The 20251-nt window shown below is 39.4% G+C and overlaps 1 protein-coding gene across 1 annotated transcript; it reads left to right on the forward strand.

Moving 5' to 3' along the window:
* Window positions 1-229: 229 nt before the first annotated feature.
* On the forward strand, window positions 230-7986 carry LOC124863265 (gastrula zinc finger protein XlCGF57.1-like). The gene is made up of 2 exons (XM_047357575.1): window positions 230-573; window positions 6051-7986. Exons 1-2 carry the CDS (start codon window positions 429-431, stop codon window positions 7571-7573), a joined length of 1668 nt encoding a protein of 555 aa, XP_047213531.1. The 5' UTR covers window positions 230-428; the 3' UTR covers window positions 7574-7986.
* Window positions 7987-20251: the final 12265 nt, after the last annotated feature.

A 20251-nucleotide genomic window follows, 5' to 3' on the forward strand; every position in this document is an offset into this window, starting at 1 on the left:
TTAAATAATTTTTTTATTTGATAGATACATTGCAAAGAAGTTTAGGTAGCAGACATATTCAAATCATAGTTAGATTTTTCAAAAAAACTAAATTAATAAATAGAATTTGATTGTTTAAATAGTAAATAGGTAAATTTAAAACCATGAAGAACCACACTCCATACCAGTCGGTGGCGGTAATGCACACTTCAAAGTTACTTGCCAACCGCCAAAAAAGACAAGAAGAAGAAGAAGGACGGCTGGAAGAAGACTACCGAATAAACACTCGGAGTTGTATGGGCTAAGAACGCCTGCAGACTAGAGATATTTCTCCGTCTGAGGAAGAACAAAGTCATATAACTTTGCCTTCACTTGAGTCTGGATGTAAGCTGAGCTCTAACTGCTCAGTAACTGTTACAAGAACATCTGAAGAGAAGCTGACTACAGAGATGTGGAGACAGCAGCTCAAACGGAGGCATTGTGCAGCAGTGGGAGAGATTTCCGAAACGGTTAAAAAAGAGGATGAAGAATTTAATCTTCATCACAACATCCTGGAGGCTGATCTCAACCCCAAAGTTCTGCTGCATAAATTAGGTTGGTATGTTTTCATGTCGGTTACAGTTTAAGAATATTTTAGGTGACTAATGGATTAACCTCTTCAAGCCCAAATGGACCCCCACAGACGTTAAACAGTAAATGCTTTGTCTCTCGGTAGAAACGACCCGCGTCCGCCATATTTGTTAGTGGTAAGTTGGGCTTGGAAACAGATACAAGTTTGCTGAGAAACGGAGTTTTCCATGTAAATGAAGCACTAAAAAGGACTTTCCGCTAATGTAGCAAATATTTTTGTATGAGAGAGGTTGTCAATATAAGTTATTGATTTAATTAGAAAATTAGATTTTTATTGAGTGCCTTCTGGAGGTGAAAATAATACTAGGCAGCTCATGATTTAAAAGATGCATCTCAGGTGTTTTACATAAATCTGAAAACAATTTGTTGGACATAGTATTAAATTTCAAAGCTATTATTAGTGGAAATTTTATAAATGGTGTTGAACTTTGTTCAATTTAGGTCTAAACTTGTTTCCGAAAAAAAAGTATTAAATGTTTTTCTTTGGGGGCTGCACGGTGGCGCAGTTGGTAGCACTGTTGCCTTGCAGCAAGAAGGTCCTGGGTTCGATTCCTGACCGGGGGTCTTTCTGCATGGAGTTTGCATGTTCTCCCCGTGCATGCGTGGGTTCTCACCGGGTACTCCGGCTTCCTCCCACAGTCCAAAGACATGCCTGTTAGGTTAATTGGTAACTCTAAATTGCCCTTAGGTGTATGAATGAGTGTGTGCTTGGTTGTTTGTATGTTGCCCTGCGATGGACTGGCGACCTGTCCAGGGTGTACCCTGCCCTTTGTCCCTTGTAGAGGTTGACTGTTCCTTATGAAAAATAAGAAACCCAAATATTGTAATAGTAGCTTTGGTTTTCCAAAGTCCTGCCTCCTCAAACTCCCAGATCTGGTAGAATTTCAAACAGCTCAGCTGATGTATAAAGCTAGAAATAAACAACTACCAGAAAATATTCAAAAGCTGTTCACTGATAGAGTGGGGGGTTATGACTATAGGGAAAATCTCAATTTCAGAACCTTGAGGGTTTGAACCACCATGAAGAGAATGTGCATTTCAGTCAGTGGTGTGAAGGTCTGGAATAAACTCCAAAAAGAGCTGAAGCAATGTCCAAGCATGAGTCTGTTTAAAAAAAGACTAAAACTGATGTTTTTCAACATGTACTGGGATGAGGAGGTGAGGTGAACGGTATCTCATCTGAGCACTGTGTGTGTGTTTCTGCTGTGTGTCTGCATGGGGTGCATGGGGGGTGCTGGGCCCTCTTCTCTGCTTCTAGTCCTCTGTGGCTGCAGCCTGACGCTGCAGTTGTTGCAGCCTGGCTTCTCTCGCTGCTCCTCGCTCTGTGCCTCGTGGTGGTGGGGGGCAGGTCGGGGTTCAGGGGACTCTTGTGGATGGCTTGGTAGTTCAGGGGGGTCCCGGGGATCTTTCCGCCTCTTTGCGCTGTGGGGTTGGGATTGGTGGGGGGAGCTGGTGGTGGAGCTGTGGTGTTGGATTGTGGCTCTGATGATTTGGGGGGGGGGACATACATGAGTGTGAATGTGGATTTAGGCCTAATGTGTGGTGTGTTTTTGTGTGTGTAGGTATGCATGTGTGCAGTTACATGTACATATGTGGAGATACATGTTTGTATGTATGTATGTATATATATAATTGTGTATATATATTTTTTTATTATTTTTTGGTTTGTGAATTCTGGATCAAAAACATAGATGTTAATTAGGAAGGTTACTTAAAGTTAATTTAAGTGCAATTAGAGGGAGAAGGGGTATGAAAAATAAGTTTTATTTCTTCATACCCCTTTTCAGACAATTTATATTAATTAATAATCAATGTCAGATCTCAGGTTAAATATACTCACAAGTCTACTTATTGGAAAATGTTTATTCTACTAGTTTCTATTTATGTTTAAGTTAATTTAATTTATTTGGAAGTGGAAATTTAATTTAATGTTTACCAAACACTTCTTCATATGGTATTTGGATATTTGTTTGTTTGTTTGTTATAAGCATTTCTGAAATTGACTTATTTATTTATTGTTGTTTGTCATTGTCTGAAATAAATAAATAAATTCATTTAATATTGTGGTTTTATTGAACCAGTAGTGTGTTATCTATAGCAACCAGCGATAAGGAGAATAAACAAGCGTGTCTGGTGCTCTTTCTTGTATGTTAGTTTGAAGAAATATGATCCCCTGTTTTGATACAGGTGCTGGGCATGCAGTATAAGTCTCGCTATTAATATGAAATGGTAAGAAATGAGCATTTTTCTGTAATCAATGGGGGCTATTATGGTGTCTTTATTTAAAATTTTTCAATTGGGGCTGCACAATATACCAAAAATGTATTGTGATATCAGCATAAATAATGGGCGTATCACAAGAACCTTTGTAAACTGTGAGAACTGGTTGGCTCAAATTGTGGCATACATACTATTTATCAATTGTTTTGTCATTATAGAGGGGAGGTGTTTGTTGTTTTGCAAGGTTTGACGTGCCATTAATTGTCCATGACGTTGTGCCAACTGTGGACAAATACACACCTACTGTTTCCAAAATACTCTGCCTTCGTCTCCACAGTAAATCCAGTCACAGAGGGCTGCCTTGTTACAGGTAGCATACCGCCTTTAATAGATTATGTGTTGTCTGTAGATGTAATATCCCTCCATCCAGTTTGTAAAGACACTAAATCATGTTTGACTTTTGGGCAATGGGAGATGACCCTTTGTGCTCTCTTTGAAACGTTGCCAGTTTAAACCAGGGTCTTTCTTATCGTTCAATCGTGAACACTGACCTCGAATAAGGGAAATGAGGCCTGCAGTTCAAATGTTGTCACTGGATTTTTGTGACCCCTTAGATGAGTTTTCTTGGAATAATTTTGGTTGGCCAGCCACTCCTGGGAAGGTTCACTGTTGTTCCACATTGTCTCTTTTTGTGGATATTGGCTCCAACTGTGGTTATCTAGAGTACCAAATCCTTAGAACTGGCTTTGTAACCCTTGCCAGAAGGATAGTTTTCCTACTAGGATTATGGAGAAGTTAGTATTTTAACCTCAGGGTCAGTAACAATGAGGCTGAGATGAGGACGCACAGTGTGTCCCAATCCAGGGCCTGGATCCTTTGAAGGCTGTATTTGTAGGCTGATTACGTCACATCGCGGCGCCGAAGGCTGTCCCAATTCATGAATCCTAAAGAGATTCCTTAAAATGCAGCCAACAAGTGTGTCCTCCTTTTGCCCAATTTGAAGGATGGGTCATGAGTATCTTTCACGGTCCATCGTTTCCCATGATTCATTGCGGGTCAAGTCGGATTGGTCAAAAAGGGGCAGCCATGGCGGACCACAGTGGCAAAAGCTGTGAGTAAATTGTGAAAAATTACATTCTGTGACTCAAATGAACTTTTACAATGTTTTTAGTGCAGGAATATAACTGTAGACGTGAAAAATCTGCTTGATTTATCAAGACATCGCTTAATTTCAAACGTATTCGGAGTATCCCGCTCCCGCCGTAGTAACTGCCGTCTTGCCTCGCCAGCCTTCCCGTCAGTGAGGCTAGACCGTCCCAATCTGCAGCTGCTCATTTCTGGCCTCCATGGTTTTAGCGGTCGACGAAGGACCCGGCCTACGTGGGCTGGGTCCTTCGAAGGATCCAGCCCCTGAATTGGGACACACCCACAGTCCAGTTCGTGTCATGGCAGCAGTGGATGGCTATAACAAAGCCAGCAATCAGACCATAAAGGCAACTGGGGCCATTTTTTAATGACAAGTATGATCGTTAATAGAATGTGGTTGGACCAAGCCTTCCTCGTCTGCTCTTTGATCTGGAGCCAAGGCCTGCGTTCTTGTACCTCCTTGTCTTGCCTGACATTTTCTAGTAAGCTCATTGTACTCTGAGTCCTTTGTGTATGACCCTAGTCTGGAGGCCATTGCATTTGAAAATGTTACAAACTGAAAAAATTTAATCTGACATAGTAAGACTAGGGGTGGGCGGTAGGGCAAAACTTTCATATCACAATTTTTTTTTTAAATATCGGTTTTACGGTATTAGACTTTTTTTTCCAATATGAGGGCATTCTTACCCACATAGTCTTCAAATAAGAAAAGAATAACTGAATATGATTGGCTTTAAATAGCTTATTCTACTGTAATAATGTTGGTTTTCCAAATCCAGACACAAGTCAACACATAACCCCTTCAAAGTATAGTCCTTAAGTTAAAGAATTAAAATGATAAAGGTCAAAATAGAACATTTTATTGAACGGTTTGCATAATCAGTGCAGTCAACCGTCACTGAACACCCTATGAGGTATTTCAACTGATATGCAAGGAAATGACCAAACATTTTTCTTCCTTTGTAAGTCAGCAAGCATTGCACAAATTGTGATAATGAAATGTCAAAATATCTTAACAATGAATGATGTTGTTCAACTTTCAGAAATGACCTTGCTTTAGAAGTTGCAAGTACAAATTAAAAGTGCAACTGAAGTATAACAACTGACAGTAACTTGAATAACTTAAAAATGTGCAAACCACCAATAGAGAAAAACAAGCTATGTGAAGTTCACATCAATAAAATTGCACAATAGCCATGCATTTCAATAAATAAAAATGTTTTAAGTATTAATAAAGTGCAGCTTGGCTTGTATCATTTCAAGAGTAACAGTTTTCACTCGTCTCGACATGAGAGGTTAAGGCAAAGTGATTACAGGTTTCGGGCAAGAAAAATCAGACAGTCGATGGCGTCAGGTGTAAGTGCGGCCCTGTGGCAAGTGACAATGTTCCCACCGGTGCTAAAAACTATCTCTGATGGTGTACTGGTAGCAAGTATGCATAAATATCGCTATGCTAATTTAGCAACGCCGGGGAAATTAACTACCCAGGATTTCCACCATGCAAGGAGGTCAATGTTGCTGTCCACCTCTAAAGTCTGCAGTTATGTTTCGAGCTCCATCTTGATGTCCTCCTCTGAAAATTGCTTTCTCAGCTCATCTATAAGTAATAGTATGTAAGGTTATTCCTAACATTTGCTTTGCTTTCTTTTTTGAGGATTATTTGAGTATCTGGTATAAAGTTTGTCTCAATGCTTCTAAAAAAAATATTTAACCAGAGAAAGGTTGACGTGTTCATTACTTATTTTACTAGCTTTAAAACATGATTATTCCACATAGAAACCAGTTAAAAATACAAATTTTGCAGCACACTGGAAACAATAGTATTCAAGTGAGATAGAGACCGAAAAGATGCTAGATGGGAAGACTAAAATGGTTTCAACATGTAGTTGAGATTGAGTGAATCAGTGTTGACATGCACGAAGAGACATAACAACAACAAAATAAAGGATAAACAAAGCATAAGAAAGAAATTAATACAACCATAGCACCTAAATATGTTTATTAAAAAGTGACTCTGTCCAAGCTAAAGTTAAAATACTTTCTAACGTGTATAATGTGTTCAATATTTCCTGCAGATGTTAAGCAGATGCTGATGGTTAAAGAAGAAGCTCATGTAGACCACATACCTTGTGCTGACCTGCATGACTCAAGGCTCCACCATATAAAGGAGGAACAGGAGGAAGTCTGCACCAGTCGGGGGGGAGAGCAGTTCAATGGGAAGGAGGAGATTGATGCCATCAGTCTTCCAATCACTGCTACTCCCATGCAGAGTGTGAATGATGAACAGTCGCCTCTGCTCTCACAGCTTTATCCAGAACAAATTAATGGCAGAGAACTTTCAGAAGAGAACAGTGGAGAAGAATCCATCAGGATAAAAGTTCATGGAGATGGTTCCATAGCCTTAAAGACTGAAGGCACTAAGAAGGATGAGGAGAGCAATAAACTGAAACACTCGGGCTCTGGACTGAAAACTAAGAACATGGACAATGACTGGGAGGAGAGCAGAGCTCATGAGTCAAATGAAAACACTGATAACAAACCCTTTAGCTCTTCTGAGTTTGCCCATCACTTTTTTCAGAAAGACATGATTAATTTAAAAGAAGCGTCTTCAAGTTTGCTGGATAGCTGTGAAGACTGTGGCAAAACATTTATTGGAAATAAAACTTTGAACACACACATGAGAGTCCACACAGGACAGAAACATTTCTGCTGTGATTTATGTGGAATAAGATTTAGCCGAAAAGCACATTTAAACAGGCACATGAGAATCCACACAGGAGAGAAACCTTTTTGCTGTGATTTATGTGAAAAAAGATTTAGCCAAAAAACACATTTAAACACACACGTGAGAATACACACAGGACAGAAACCTTTCTGCTGTGATCTATGTGGACAAAGATTTGGCCTTAAAGCACATTTAAACACGCACATGAGAATCCACACAGGAGAAAATTCTTTCTGTTGTGATTCATGCGGACAAAGATTTAGCCGAAAAGCAGGTTTAAAACTGCACATCAGAATCCACACAGGAGAGAAACCTTTCTGCTGTGATCTATGCGAACAAAGATTTAGCCACAAAACAGATCTAAACAGACACATGAGAATCCACACTGGAGAGAAACCTTTCTGTTGTGATCTATGTGGCCATAGATTCAGCAGAAAATTTACATTAAACACACACATGAGAATCCATACAGGACAGAAAACTTTCTGCTGTGATCTATGCGGACAAAGATTTAGCCAAAACACAGATTTAAACAGACACATCAGAAGCCACACAGGAGAGAAACCTTTTTGTTGTGATCTATGTGGACAGAGATTCAGCAGAAAATCTACTTTAAACAGACACATGAGAATTCATAGAGGCGAGAAACCTTTCTGCTGTGATCTATGCGGACATAAATTTAGCCAAAAAGCACATTTAAACACACACATGAGAATCCACACAGGACAGAAACCTTTTTGTTGTGATCTATGTGGACAAAGATTTAGCTTAAAACAAAATTTAAACACACACATGAGAATCCACACAAGACAGAAACCTTTTTCTGTCACACTGGAATCCATACTTGAGGAAAAATGGCTAAGTTATGAATAGTCAAACGGCGCAGCTGCAGTTGGCTGTTAAATATTTCTGTTGTCATTAAAGGCAACAGTCTTCACTCATTGGTTTCAGCATTACTCTAGTCTAAATTTTGTTTCTGGAGGTAAACCAATTTCTTAGAGAAGTTAATGAGTGGTGTTGGGACCCCAGACATGGGGACCACATGAATGGCCAGTAAGAACTTTTCTGGAACTTTTGAAATAAATCGCATCAACCTACTTCCAGCACAGCCAGGAACAGGGAATAACAGCGGACGTTCCGTTACGTCACTGTCCGTATAAAAACCCCACTTTTGCAACAAACAGACCTCTTCCACGCAGGTCCCCAGAGGAACTGGACGGAGGGACACAGCGCGCTAATGTCTCTTTGCTGGCAAATAGACACAACTCTTCAAACTGGATCCAAGAGTGTCATACGATCACGCGATCATATGCACTAAGCTAGGTAGAAATGATTTGCTGTTTGTGTATTCAGTATTCATTCATGAACGGGGGTAATGAAGGTACAAGCATGGCTTGACTTTTCTCTCTGAGGTCTACAGAAGCAAACTGTGTTCTAGAGAGTTCCCCGCAGAGAGCCTGTCTCAACTTCATCGCCCCAGACAACTTTTCCTCAGCACGCTTCACGTAAGAGGTAGTGTTGTGCAGAGAGAAGTAGTTTAGCGTGAAATAATCTAAACATTTTTCTTTATATGACGTTTGGTTTTGTTTATGTTGAAAACTCGACCATCTTAGTGTTAGCAGATTATCTGTTCAGCACATGTGCTGAGTGTGTGTGTTCTGTGTTTGTTTTTTTTTAAAAGTTGAGACAAACTTTATTTAAAGCGTGATTTTAAACACAGAAGATCGGCCATAACACGCCGTCCACACGCTTATGCATTTTAACCCTTTTATTAATTGTATTTTAAAGGTATGTGTTTGATTCTGATGGTAAGCTATAAGCTTCTTTTGTTAGCTCCAACCGCTAACAGCTAAGAACACGGGCTTGCCTACTAAAGATCATTTACCCAAAAAAGGTTGTTAGTTTTCAATCTAGGAAATAATATTTCCCTAAATATTATTTTACTAAACTTGATAATTAGTAAACAGCATTAAGCCCAATTTCTCCAGAAAGATTTGGTTCTTATTCAAAATATTTCCTTAAATATTATTTTAATATTTCCTTAATAATATTTCTTTAAATATTATTTTAATGAAGGCAGCTAATTAGACACCATTGAGAATTGGTCATCCAAAAGGTTGGTTTTATTCAGCAAATCATTCTTTAAAATATTATTTTATTAAAATTATTTTATCTGATCTTGCATTGTGAATGATTGCCTAAAGGTATGCTGATTATTGCCTAAGTTGGTTCCAAGATTAATTTAACTTCATTTCCAGATTCTTCAAGATAATCCTTGGTTCTCAAACATAAACATTGCATGGTAATGTTGCATCACTCTTTTGGTCATGATTTTCAACCATCTTTAATCAACTTGTTTATATTGTACATAGCCCATTAGTCTTCGTTATTCTTTAATTCTGCTTGGTAGTTTAGTTGGATTGTTTTAGCATAGTAAAGAGTTTGTTGATTGAAATATGTTTGACTTGAGTTTACTTATTTTTTTTAATAATTTCTTGTATTTTAAGAAATTGTGTGAATTCATTCCATGTGTGCAGAGTTTATGCTGTTCAATAATGTCAGAACTTGGCTCACTCCTTTCAATTTTGTCCTAATGCCACCATCTTATTGGACTGGTATTCAAAGGACAACGCTTAACAGACCGAAATATTATTTAATAAATATTAAAGTATTCATATTAAATATTAAATAATATATTCATATTCATAATAACAACAGTGGTACGTACCTTATATGTCTGCAAAGGGAAATGTGTCCTTAGCTTTGTTTAAAAGTCTGGTGACCAATTTGTGAATGGTTTTTTGGTCCTTATAGTCTTTGTTGTTTAAAGGAAAGGAGGACATTTTCGGTTTGGTCAGATGTTTTAGTCTTCCTTAAAATGTGTTTTGCGTGTTTGAATTGGGCCCCTGTGTAGCAGTCAATTTGCAACTCGGGTTTAAAGATTTTGGGTAATCTTTTTAAATTTGAGTCACCCATCATTATGATTTTACTTTTGGGTGTCAGGGTTCAGTTTTTAATTTTGTCCCCTTGGTGTTCATGTGTGGTAGAGCTACATCTGTTGATCCCCCGAATGGGGGCCGGAGGGGTACGGATCACCGTTGCCCGGTCTAATCTCTGGATTGTTTTTGGTGTTTGTGTTTGAGGTTTGCGGTGGGTTCTCTAGAGGACAGTCTGTTTGGTAGTGCGTTATGTATGTGTCGAGGGTGCAAGTAGGCCTCTGTGGGCCCTTGTTTTGGTTTAACCTTCCCTGATTCAACTAGAGGATGTTGTGAGTGCCTGTGGGGTTTTGAGCCACCTTGTGTTTGTTCCCTTTCACTGTGTCTTTCCCTGTCTTTACAGTGTGTTGTCATCTGCTGTGGGATATCCTTTCTCTGTGGTTGACCAATTGAGGTTTTTTTTTTTTGAATTCCTTTTATAAGTAAGAATTATCTCCTGAGTGAATTGTTAGATCCACGTTGGTCTTCTTGTAAAACTAATTTGGAATACCAGATTAGAACACTTTGTCAGATTTTTAGGTTTGTTGGCCATGGTTTGGTTTTTTAATTTCCTATTTGCTACCAACATTGTTTTTTGGTGTCTGGTTACAGTCCTACATGTTATTTTTGTCTGTGAGTGGATTAGGTTGGTTTTGTTAATGTCTAGTATTAAAATTGTTTTAGATAATTGTGCTTCCTGATAGATTTGTGTTCTAAGGGATTAAGTTTGAGAGCTAAAAAGCTGTTTTTCAGTCTAGTTGAAGATGCATTGTTAGTACAAATACAGTATTACTGTGTCTGTATTAATTTGTATCTAAATGCTATGAAGTATTTCAGTTCTAAATCATCCGTAGTGTCGGTTGGGTCTACATCTGTTTCGGCCAGTTAATCACCAGACACTCTCGCCAGCAGCGGCCCCTCGGGGTGATCAATCCCCAAGGTAAAGTCCTGTGTCCAATTGGTAGGCGATTGGTGATAGTTTTAAGCTCTTACTAATCATAAGTGGTTCCGGTAGTTTATTACGCAAGGTTTCACTGTTTTAAGTTTAAGTTCTATTTAAAGTGGGATTCTAATTAGTTATTATCCCTAACTGTTGATAAAGAAATTGTGAATATTGTTGATGAGATTCACTTGAAAAAAAAAAGTAATTTATTTAAAAAAATGCTAGGATGCTGGAGTGGGCCGAGGAATTAAGCCCATTGCATCCACACTAGTCTCTACGTAGGCTAGTGGATGTTAATTTGGAAAAGGTTTTAAGTCAGATTGGACGTGTGTCGTGCAGAGTGTGCTGGTGCGACTGTGAGGCTAATCCCCATAGAAGAATGGGCTGCCTTTGAAGACTCCTAAAGTCACCCTTCCCATGTGCTCTTCATGAAGGCAGAAACCTGGGTGGAGCAGATACATACCGCGCCTCTGAAAGCTTGAAGTGTTTTCCGTTGTTCAGTGGAGTTCTCTCCACTAGAACTCTTGATGGAGTTTTTGGTGCAGTTTTACCAATGGTTTTTATTGTGTTACAACTAGATTTGAAGTATTTTTCTATGCCTGTCTGTGGTGGGATTTTGCATTGAATTGATTTTATATTTCTGAATATAATCGATCTGTTTCTTATAAAGTGCATTTGGATTAAATTTTATTGTTTATAAATGAACCAAGTAAAATTAAATTGAGTATAATTGAACTTTGTATATGAATAACTTGAATAAATTACCATTTTGATTATACTCTTTTTTTATTGACATGTTTCTTTATTTTATTGCTCTATTTTGCTTTTATTAAATTTAAAATGTGTCCATATTTTTCATTAGTATAAAGCAGAGGTCACGGATTAGCGGACCAGGGTCAGGATCCGGACCCACGTGCCATCCAATCCAGACCCTACCTGATTTTAAGAATTTATATATTACTGCATGTTGTCTGACAGTGTCTAACTTCACTTGCGATGCATTTACTGTTAACATGGTATAGCCCCAGGCTGCACGTAATGCAAGTAAGGCAATGAGCTGCTTCAGTCAGGGCTGCTGCTGCTACCCTAACCAAGAGCATTTTCTCATTTACTATGTGAATATAAAGATTTTATCCCTTACCAGCTGCTGCATCTGACTTTTGAACAGGCGCGACGGATAGCTATATAGGTCATTCTGGTCCACACTCCAAGCCAGCTGGTAGCAGCAATGCACCACATCGTTGTACGCCAACCACCAGAAAACAACAAAGAAGAAGCTATGCGGGTCCTTCAATGCAGGTTGCTAAGTTACTAGCTTGGGAGCTCACGCCTGCTGAAAGTACAGTGACTTGGTGGTGCACAGATGAGTGAGTTAAAGTAGATAGCTTCATCAAAAATATGTAAAGTGTGCCATGAAAATCACACATTTAAAGATGAATGTAAAGATATGGCCTCTTACAGCACTACAGTGAGCATACGAGTGTTTTGGAAAAACACAAAAAGCCTTTCACTGACTGGGAAGTGCATGGAAGCTGTGGCAGAAACATTTTTAGATGGAAAAGAAGGACAACAACTTAAGGAAAAGGTTAAGCAAATTCCCATGCCTGTCACGAGCACAAGGAGAGGAGAATTATACCAAGTTGCACAGACCCAGCTCAACTCTGCCATTTAGAGTGTTTAATATTGCTACTTAAATAGGATAACTCTTCTCTGTTCAATGTGTGATTTCATGGGCATTTGAATAATTGATCAGTAGTTAAATAAAAACTCTAGTGTTAATTATTAAAGATGTCAGTCAGTCATTTTCTACCGCTTATTCCATAGTGGGTCACGGGGAAGCTGGTGCCTATCTCCAGCAGTCTATGGGCGAGAGGCGGGGTACACCCTGGACAGGTCGCCAGTCCATCGCAGGGCAACACACAAACAACCACGCACACACTCATTCATACACCTAAGGGCAATTTAGAGTTACCAATTAACCTAACAGGCATGTCTTTGGATTGTGGGAGGAAGCCGGAGTACCCGGTGAGAACATGCAAACTCCATGCAGAAAGACCCCTGGACGGGAATCGAACCCAGAACCTTCTTGCTGCAAGGCAACAGTGCTACCAACTGCGTTTACTATTTAAGGCAGCAGACATGACAGATAGATTATTAATAGAGAAAAATCTCTGACGTTGTAGCTCAGACCTGGAAATAATGCCCACGGTGATGAGCCCCTTCTGATCAGTGTTTACAGTTACAATTGAAAACAATATTGTTGAACACCCTATCTCAAATTATTCATGATTTTAATACAAGTTCTGGAATGACCTTCACCAGTTGGTGGAGATTTCAATGTATTCCTAGATGAGTGGATAGATAGATATCCATTAAACTAGAGTGGTCATCACAATACTACGGATATAGGATTTTATGGATGTTTATTTATTCACTGATATTGTTAAAACCTAATGGTAGAGGAAGATCCAGAACAGGCTATTGTCTGGTGATTTGAAATGTGATTTCATGATCTCTGCTGCCCCCTTCAGCAATCATAGTTAATCTATGGGACACACAACCCGTCTCCTGGATTGGTATGATGGCTGGTCACTCTTATGCTGCTTATACTTCAATTCAATTCAGTTTTATTTATATAGCGCCAATTCACAACACGTGTTGTCTCAAGGCACTTCACAATCCTAACCATTGAACAGTGCAGACAGAGTTAGCTTTTTATTCAAATTGGATAAAAAGTTTTTCTATCTAAGGAAACCCAGCAGATTGCATCCAGTCAGTGACTTGCAGCATTCCCTCCTCCCGGATGAGCATGTAGAGACAGTGGACAGTCACTGGCGTTGACTTTGCAGCAATCCCTCATACTGAGCATGCATGTAGCGACAGTGGAGAGGAAAAACTCCCTTTTAACTGGAAGAAACCTCCAGCAGAACCAGAACCAGGCTCAGTGTGAGCGGCCATCTGCCACGACAGACTGGGGGTTTGAGAGAACAGAGCAGAGAGACAAAAAGAACGAAGAAGCACTGATCCAGGAGTACTTTCTATGGGAAGGAAAAGTAAATGTTAATGGATGTAGCTCCTTTAGTCGTTTCACCTAGAAAGAAAGAACAGATAAACTCTGAGCCAGTTTTCAAGGCTAGAGTCTGAAAAATAGCACATAGAGTTTGTTACAGTTAAGCTCAGTCAATCGCCATGTCTAAGAGAGAGAAAGGGTTAAACATTAAAGAAAGGGTTATGTGGATCATTGGTAGAAGGTGAGCATTAAGTTGTTGCCAGCAGAAGCTTGGACGATTCCCCTCTCCAGAAAGGTGTCACATGTAGACACAGAGCCAGGCCAGGTGTAGCTTCTAGGAATAGAAAAGAGAGAACAAGGTTAAAAGCTGAAATAACAGTAAATAATGCAAAATTGGAGAGTAGTGTGAGAATGTAGCGAAGAGGGTGAAAGTGGTCATTATGTCCTCCAGCAGCCTAAGCCTATAGCAGCATAACTACACAGAAAAATGCTGGGCTTTGTTCCACCCATCGGATGCTCAGCATCTCTGGGGTCTATGAGGCAGTGGACTGACCTCGGCTGGCCCGGACGCTCAGCTTCTGCATCATGATTGGATGATCTGTCTGAAGCTGAATCCATTTTTGATTGACAGCGAAATGAGCGAATCAGCGATCTTGAAATTGAGCTTCCCCTCCTTGAAAGACCAGCATCCGCCACTGATGCTCATCATGAGGGATTACTGCAAAGTCAAGGACCAGTGACTGTCCACTGTCGCTACATGCTCGTTCAGGAGGAGTAACTGCTACAAGTCACTGACTCGATGCAATCTGCTGGGTTTCCTTAGATAGAAAAACTTTTTATTCAATTTGAATAAATAACTGAATCTGACTGCACTGTTTAATGGTTAGGATTGATTGGAATGTATGTACCTGACTTGACATCTGTACGATTCAAATGAATTGACTTAGCCCATTTTAAAGTTACCCACCTTTCACACAAAGCAACAGGAAACAACTGTTATTTTTACCTCTGCCTTCCTCCTTCCCTGTTGGTTGGAGTAAGGGGGAATCAGGTTTAGCCTAAACCGGCTCAGTTATGGTTGAGGTCCAAACACACCCTCCATTTCTGCTACTTGTGTGACCCCTTCTCTTTTCCAATGGTTATAATCAATCTGACAGAGAGAGGTACCCCAATCCTTGTGTTTTTTAGTATAACAATGTCCACCAGTGGGCTCAACATGGACAAACTTTATCAGTTTATTATTTTACTTTGTTCCCCTACACATAGCCCATTCTAAAATGGCCAAACTCTAACACTCAGTAGTTTATTTTAACCTCCTCAACAACCCTACACCATTCCAAACCCTTTGTGAAGTGGCTTGAGACGACATGTGTTGTGAATTGGTGCTATATAAATAAAATTGAATTGAATTGATTTTTTTCGTTTGGTGTGGTTCACTGTCACATTGTACCTTTTGCAGGTGAACTATAGCTTGTAAACAAAGCCACATACATAACGATCACTGCTTCCATTGGACAGAAATGAATAGGGCTGAACAGAGCAGAAACCCGGAAATGGAGGAAAACTATCATGGAAGTAATGCTTGATGCATTTCTGTTCTGTTCAGCTGCAAAATCATTGTCTAGAGCAGCTCGTTCAACACAGGTTTTGCAAGGAGTATTTCTAATTTTGGAATGGTGTCAGAGAATGCGTGCTGTGAGCTGATACAGACTATATGGTCTGAGTGTCCTACCCACAGCATGCTGGCAGCAGTGTTGCTAAGCAAAAGACACTGGATTATATATGACTTTAGTTCATTCACTATTCACAACATTCTCTGCAGTGGCTTGTTAAATGCAAAAAGGCATATGTTTCCTGTAGTTGGGTCAGGTCAAGGCCAGTTCATATTAACACCAGAAGCGAGCCGCACCAGAGACTGATTAGAAGCGGTTCGAGATAAGCTCAAAGAGTGGGTCTTAGTCCAGTTGTTTGGTCTGGACTAGGGCGTGCTTGAGTGTATTCTCAATTTCACAAAAGATCCGGACCAAGGGGGTAAACAAACGCTGGTACATTTAAAGTAGACCCAACGTGGCAGGTGTGACTACTCCCTTAGATTATGCAAAATAAAATTAGAAGTAAATTTACAAAGAAAAAAACATTTTGCTGGTGAAAGGGATTCTCTTCCGAGAGAGTTCATCTATTTTCTATTACTGCCTGTCCCTGCAGGCTCACGGGGGGCTGGTACCTATCTTCAGCGGTCAATGGCCAAGAGGTACAGCCTGGGCAGTTTACCAGTCCAGCATAGAGCAAATAACAGACACAAGATACAACCATGCATGCACACATACTAAAGTGTAATTTTGAGAGACCAATTAACATTTAAGTCATGATTTTGAACTCTGGGAGGAAGCCGGAATACCCAGCAAGAACCCACACATGCATAGGGAGAACATGCAAATTTGATTTAGAAGGACAGAAGGCCAGGATTTGAACCTAGGATCTTCTTGCTGTAAGGCACCAGCTCTACCAACTGCCCCAATGTGTAGCCTTTCTGTGAGAGTGTGCTGTACTTTTTAGGTTGATGTTGCATAACACAATATTTCTGATTTTTACTATTTACATTGTGGGGTTAATAAAGCTGCTCTTTATTTTCGGCATAGAACAAGTCTAAGGAAAAGAATAGTTGCTTTGGGAATTTTCAAAATAAAATTTTAGAAAGAATTTTCTTCTTTCTTAGAATGGGGGGTTTCCACTGACGAACCTCCATAAGTTAAACAATATCCAATATCAGGCTCTAAGAATATGGAGAGGTACTTTTAAAACATCTCCAAGAACAGCATTAGAGATTGAAATGGGAGAAATGCTACTCAATTTCAGAAGGGATCAGCTAATTTTGAACTACCGGGCTGTTCTACAAGGACAAAGAAATGATAATCTGATACTAGATGTCAAGGGCGTAATTTTGGGTCTAGCATTGGGTGGGTTGAGCTCTCTGCCTAGTTGTTTTTATTTATTGAATCATTTACTTTTGTAAAAGGAGTCATGCTAATTTTGCGTTTCTGTTTTAGAAATTCATTCTAATGCTTTTACTGTGATTTACCTAATTTTCCTGTTTTCTTTGTATATACTCTGCAGTTTTTCTGTTCCACATTAGTTCAGCAATTAATAAAAATCTTACTTTTAGTCAGTCATTTTCTACCACTTATTCCATAGTGGGTCGCAGGGGAGCTGGTGCCTATCTCCAGCAGTCTATGGGCGAGAGGCGGGGTACACCCTGGACAGGTCGCCTGTTCATTCATACACCTAAGGGCAATTTTAGAGTTACCAATTAACCTAACAGGCATGTCTTTGGACTGTGGGAGGAAGCCAGAGTACCCGGTGAGAACCCACGCATGCACGGGGAGAACATGCAAACTCCATGCAGAAAGACCCCAGGCTGGGAATTGAACCCAGGACCTTCTTGCTGCAAGGCAACAGTGCTACCAACTGCACCACCGTGCAGCCCATCTTACTTTTACTTTATCTTTTTTTCTAACACAGAACCAAATGATTAACATTTTTAGAGCACCTTCATATTCATGAATGCTGCATTGTGGTGTTTCAAAGGCTTCACAATAATTTGACGTTTTAATTTTTTGTTAGAAGCTTAAGTGAAGGATGAAGATTAACAGTTTATAACTGATGAAAAAAACATTTGGCTGAAGCAGATAAAGACACATTTTGTGATATTTAGAAAAAACTTTCTGCTCAGTCCATCGAACTGAAGCTGTTCTTAAACTCAGAGACACTATGTTTACTGTGGCACAAATAACTGTGCTTCTTTTCTCATCTGTGTAAATTACTTTTTTTAATTTCACTTTCTCCCACCTCTGAGGCTCCATTGTCATAATTTCTTACATTTCTAAAAAGGAAACTGTTATAAAATAGTTTTTCTTATATTTTAATGGAATGGTAATCCCTTAAAAATCCATTTATTTTAATTATCCAGTGAGCTATCCCAACATTTCATTAAAATATGTTCCTCCTTTCATGAACCTTTTGACTAGAGATCAGATATTTTTCACATCATGATGCAGATCCAGCTAGAAGCTCACAGAGAGGGTTCCTACTGTTTTCTACCACGGCCAGGCCATTTGATTTTACCTGTAGCTCAGGTGAAAGTCTCTCATGACCCTGATGATGCTCATTAGTGACCCTCCACCTCATAGTTTGCTGGGAGAATAAGTGATAAGCGCTAGCGTCCAATTAGCCCATTCTGAGCCAGCATTCAGGTTTAACGCAAACTTCAGTCTGGATTAAGTGGCTCTGGTTCCACCTGTTCCAGGCCCCAAACACTCACCAGGCTCCCACTCTCTGTTGGCTCCACGGCTGCTCTGAAATTAACCGTCTCACCTATTGTAGCCCTGTTTGATGCACTCAGTGTAACTTTTCGGGTAATGAACGAGGCAGGCCAACACTCCTGGACCGAACAGCCGTTCTGGACTTCTCCAGAATGGACAAATTGCCAGTCCTCCTGAGCCTGTGCGCGTAGTTGTGCAGTCGTGGTACCGGGCGTGCGAAAATAACCACTTTTTGTCTTCTTTTCCTTTAGACTCATTTTCAAGGTAGGTGGAGCTGGCAGGGATTATATGGAACACAATAGAAACAAATGTGATTATTTTCAATAAAAATGTGAAGTCTGTCATTTTGGGGCTTAATGCATCTTTTGACAGACATGAACTCCTAAATGTCTTCTGTCATTAGATTCGGGGCTGTTCTGGAAACATCAGGAGCTTCAGCCCCAGAGGTCCAGGTGACAGGTCTAACAAAGCACCTGGGTACCACTGTATTTAGGAGCTAATGGCACCGCCATTCAGTGTCTGCATGTACAGGAGTGTGCGAGCAGCATGGAGTAAACTAACCTAACAATACATATATGTCTACCTCATTTTGATTTTTGCTCTTTTTACAAGGTGGTGTTGTTGGCCAACAGTGAAAAATCTTTGCCTGTCCGCCTTTTTGAGAGTACAACCACTCTCACCAGTGACTGAATCAAAGTTAGAGCAAACAGTGAATGCTTGGTGGAGAAAGCGGGTTTGGGAAGGGGGGGATATATTACCAGATGATGATGTTATTTTGCTGGCAAATGAAAATAAAAGAAAATCAACAAGTCATTTATGCGTTATATGGGGGGGACTTGATCAGATTTTTGGCGGGGGTCATAACCCAGTACATGTACAGTAATACATCAACCAATATTATAATTATATACAGTTATACACATATGCTTCAGGGAAAAGGGTTAGTGATGGAGTTTTAGTTTATACAGGAGAAATGCTTTCAATACAGTTAGATATTTGTTGGGTTGAAGAGGTAAGACCATTAAGATTAATAATTTTATTCTAGTTCATCTTTGGCCAGTTCTCAGCACAGCCAGTCAGATAGTAGACCAGATATTAATTGAGATACAATAAAGACTTTATATAATCAATATGATGGGGCTTACAATTAACTTTGTATGGGTACCAGCCCACCATGGGGTAAAGGGGAATGATATGGCAGATGTGATAACAAAGGAAAGCACCAAACGTTTATTAGATGATGTTGTTGTTACGTTTAGTAGAAGAGAAATAAAGGGCATAATAACACAAAAATTGAAAGAGAGATGGCAAAAGCAATGAGAAGAAGAAAGCAAAGGATGGTGGTTTTACAAAATCCTAAGGAAAATAAGAGATATGAGAAGAATATGAAGGAACAGGATGGAGGAGACAATTATTTCAAGATGACTTGGGCATACTGGATTACATACCTTTTTATTCATAATAGGGAAACATCAGACAGGAAAATGTGACTGTGGGGAAGATGAGACAACAGAACTTGTTTGTTTGCATTGTGAGAATTATCAGGATAAGAGAAATCAACTAATTCCAACCTTAATAATATGAAAACAAAACTAGACCTTATTGACGTATTTCAGAGAGACTCAAGAAGTAAAAGCTACCAAGACATATTCTTTTTGTTAAGACAATTTGTTTGATTGGAACTTGAGGCTTTTTTTTTCTTAGCGACGTTCGTTCCGCACTTCTTACCAGTTGATGACGCTAGTGACATCAAGATGTTTGGCAACCGCCAATAAGAGGAAGAAGAAGGAAGAGGATGATTTAAAGACAATTTTAAAAAAGCAGGAAAACGAATCACAAACAGTTTATCTGTCTACAGAGGAGGGATGTTAGCAGTTTTATTAAGTGGAGGACATAAAACCATTAAAAACTGTAATTTGGTTAAATACAAGCTCCGTGTTATTGAGTTTAAAACAAAATTATTCAGACAACAGGCCAGACATTTAAATAGAAACACAACGTACATTACGAAACAATAGGACATGTTATACTGGGATGTCAGAAATATGAGCAGGAAAGAATATTTGTGAGGAGATCATTTGAAAGGATTAAAGAAGTGTACATAGAGTATAGTATAATAGACACATTGCAAAGGAACCTAGAAAGCAAACCTATACAAATTATAAGATTGTTTAAAAAAATAAAATTATTATATATATAATTTGATTATATATTATACAATCTAGATATTAATCCATGATGATTCACACTCCATACCAGTTGGTGGCGGTAATGCCCACCTTCGGTCTTTCGCAAACCGCCAGT

Source organism: Girardinichthys multiradiatus, chromosome X (assembly GCF_021462225.1).
Source record: "Girardinichthys multiradiatus isolate DD_20200921_A chromosome X, DD_fGirMul_XY1, whole genome shotgun sequence".
In the NCBI taxonomy this organism is placed as follows: Eukaryota; Metazoa; Chordata; class Actinopteri; order Cyprinodontiformes; family Goodeidae; genus Girardinichthys; species Girardinichthys multiradiatus.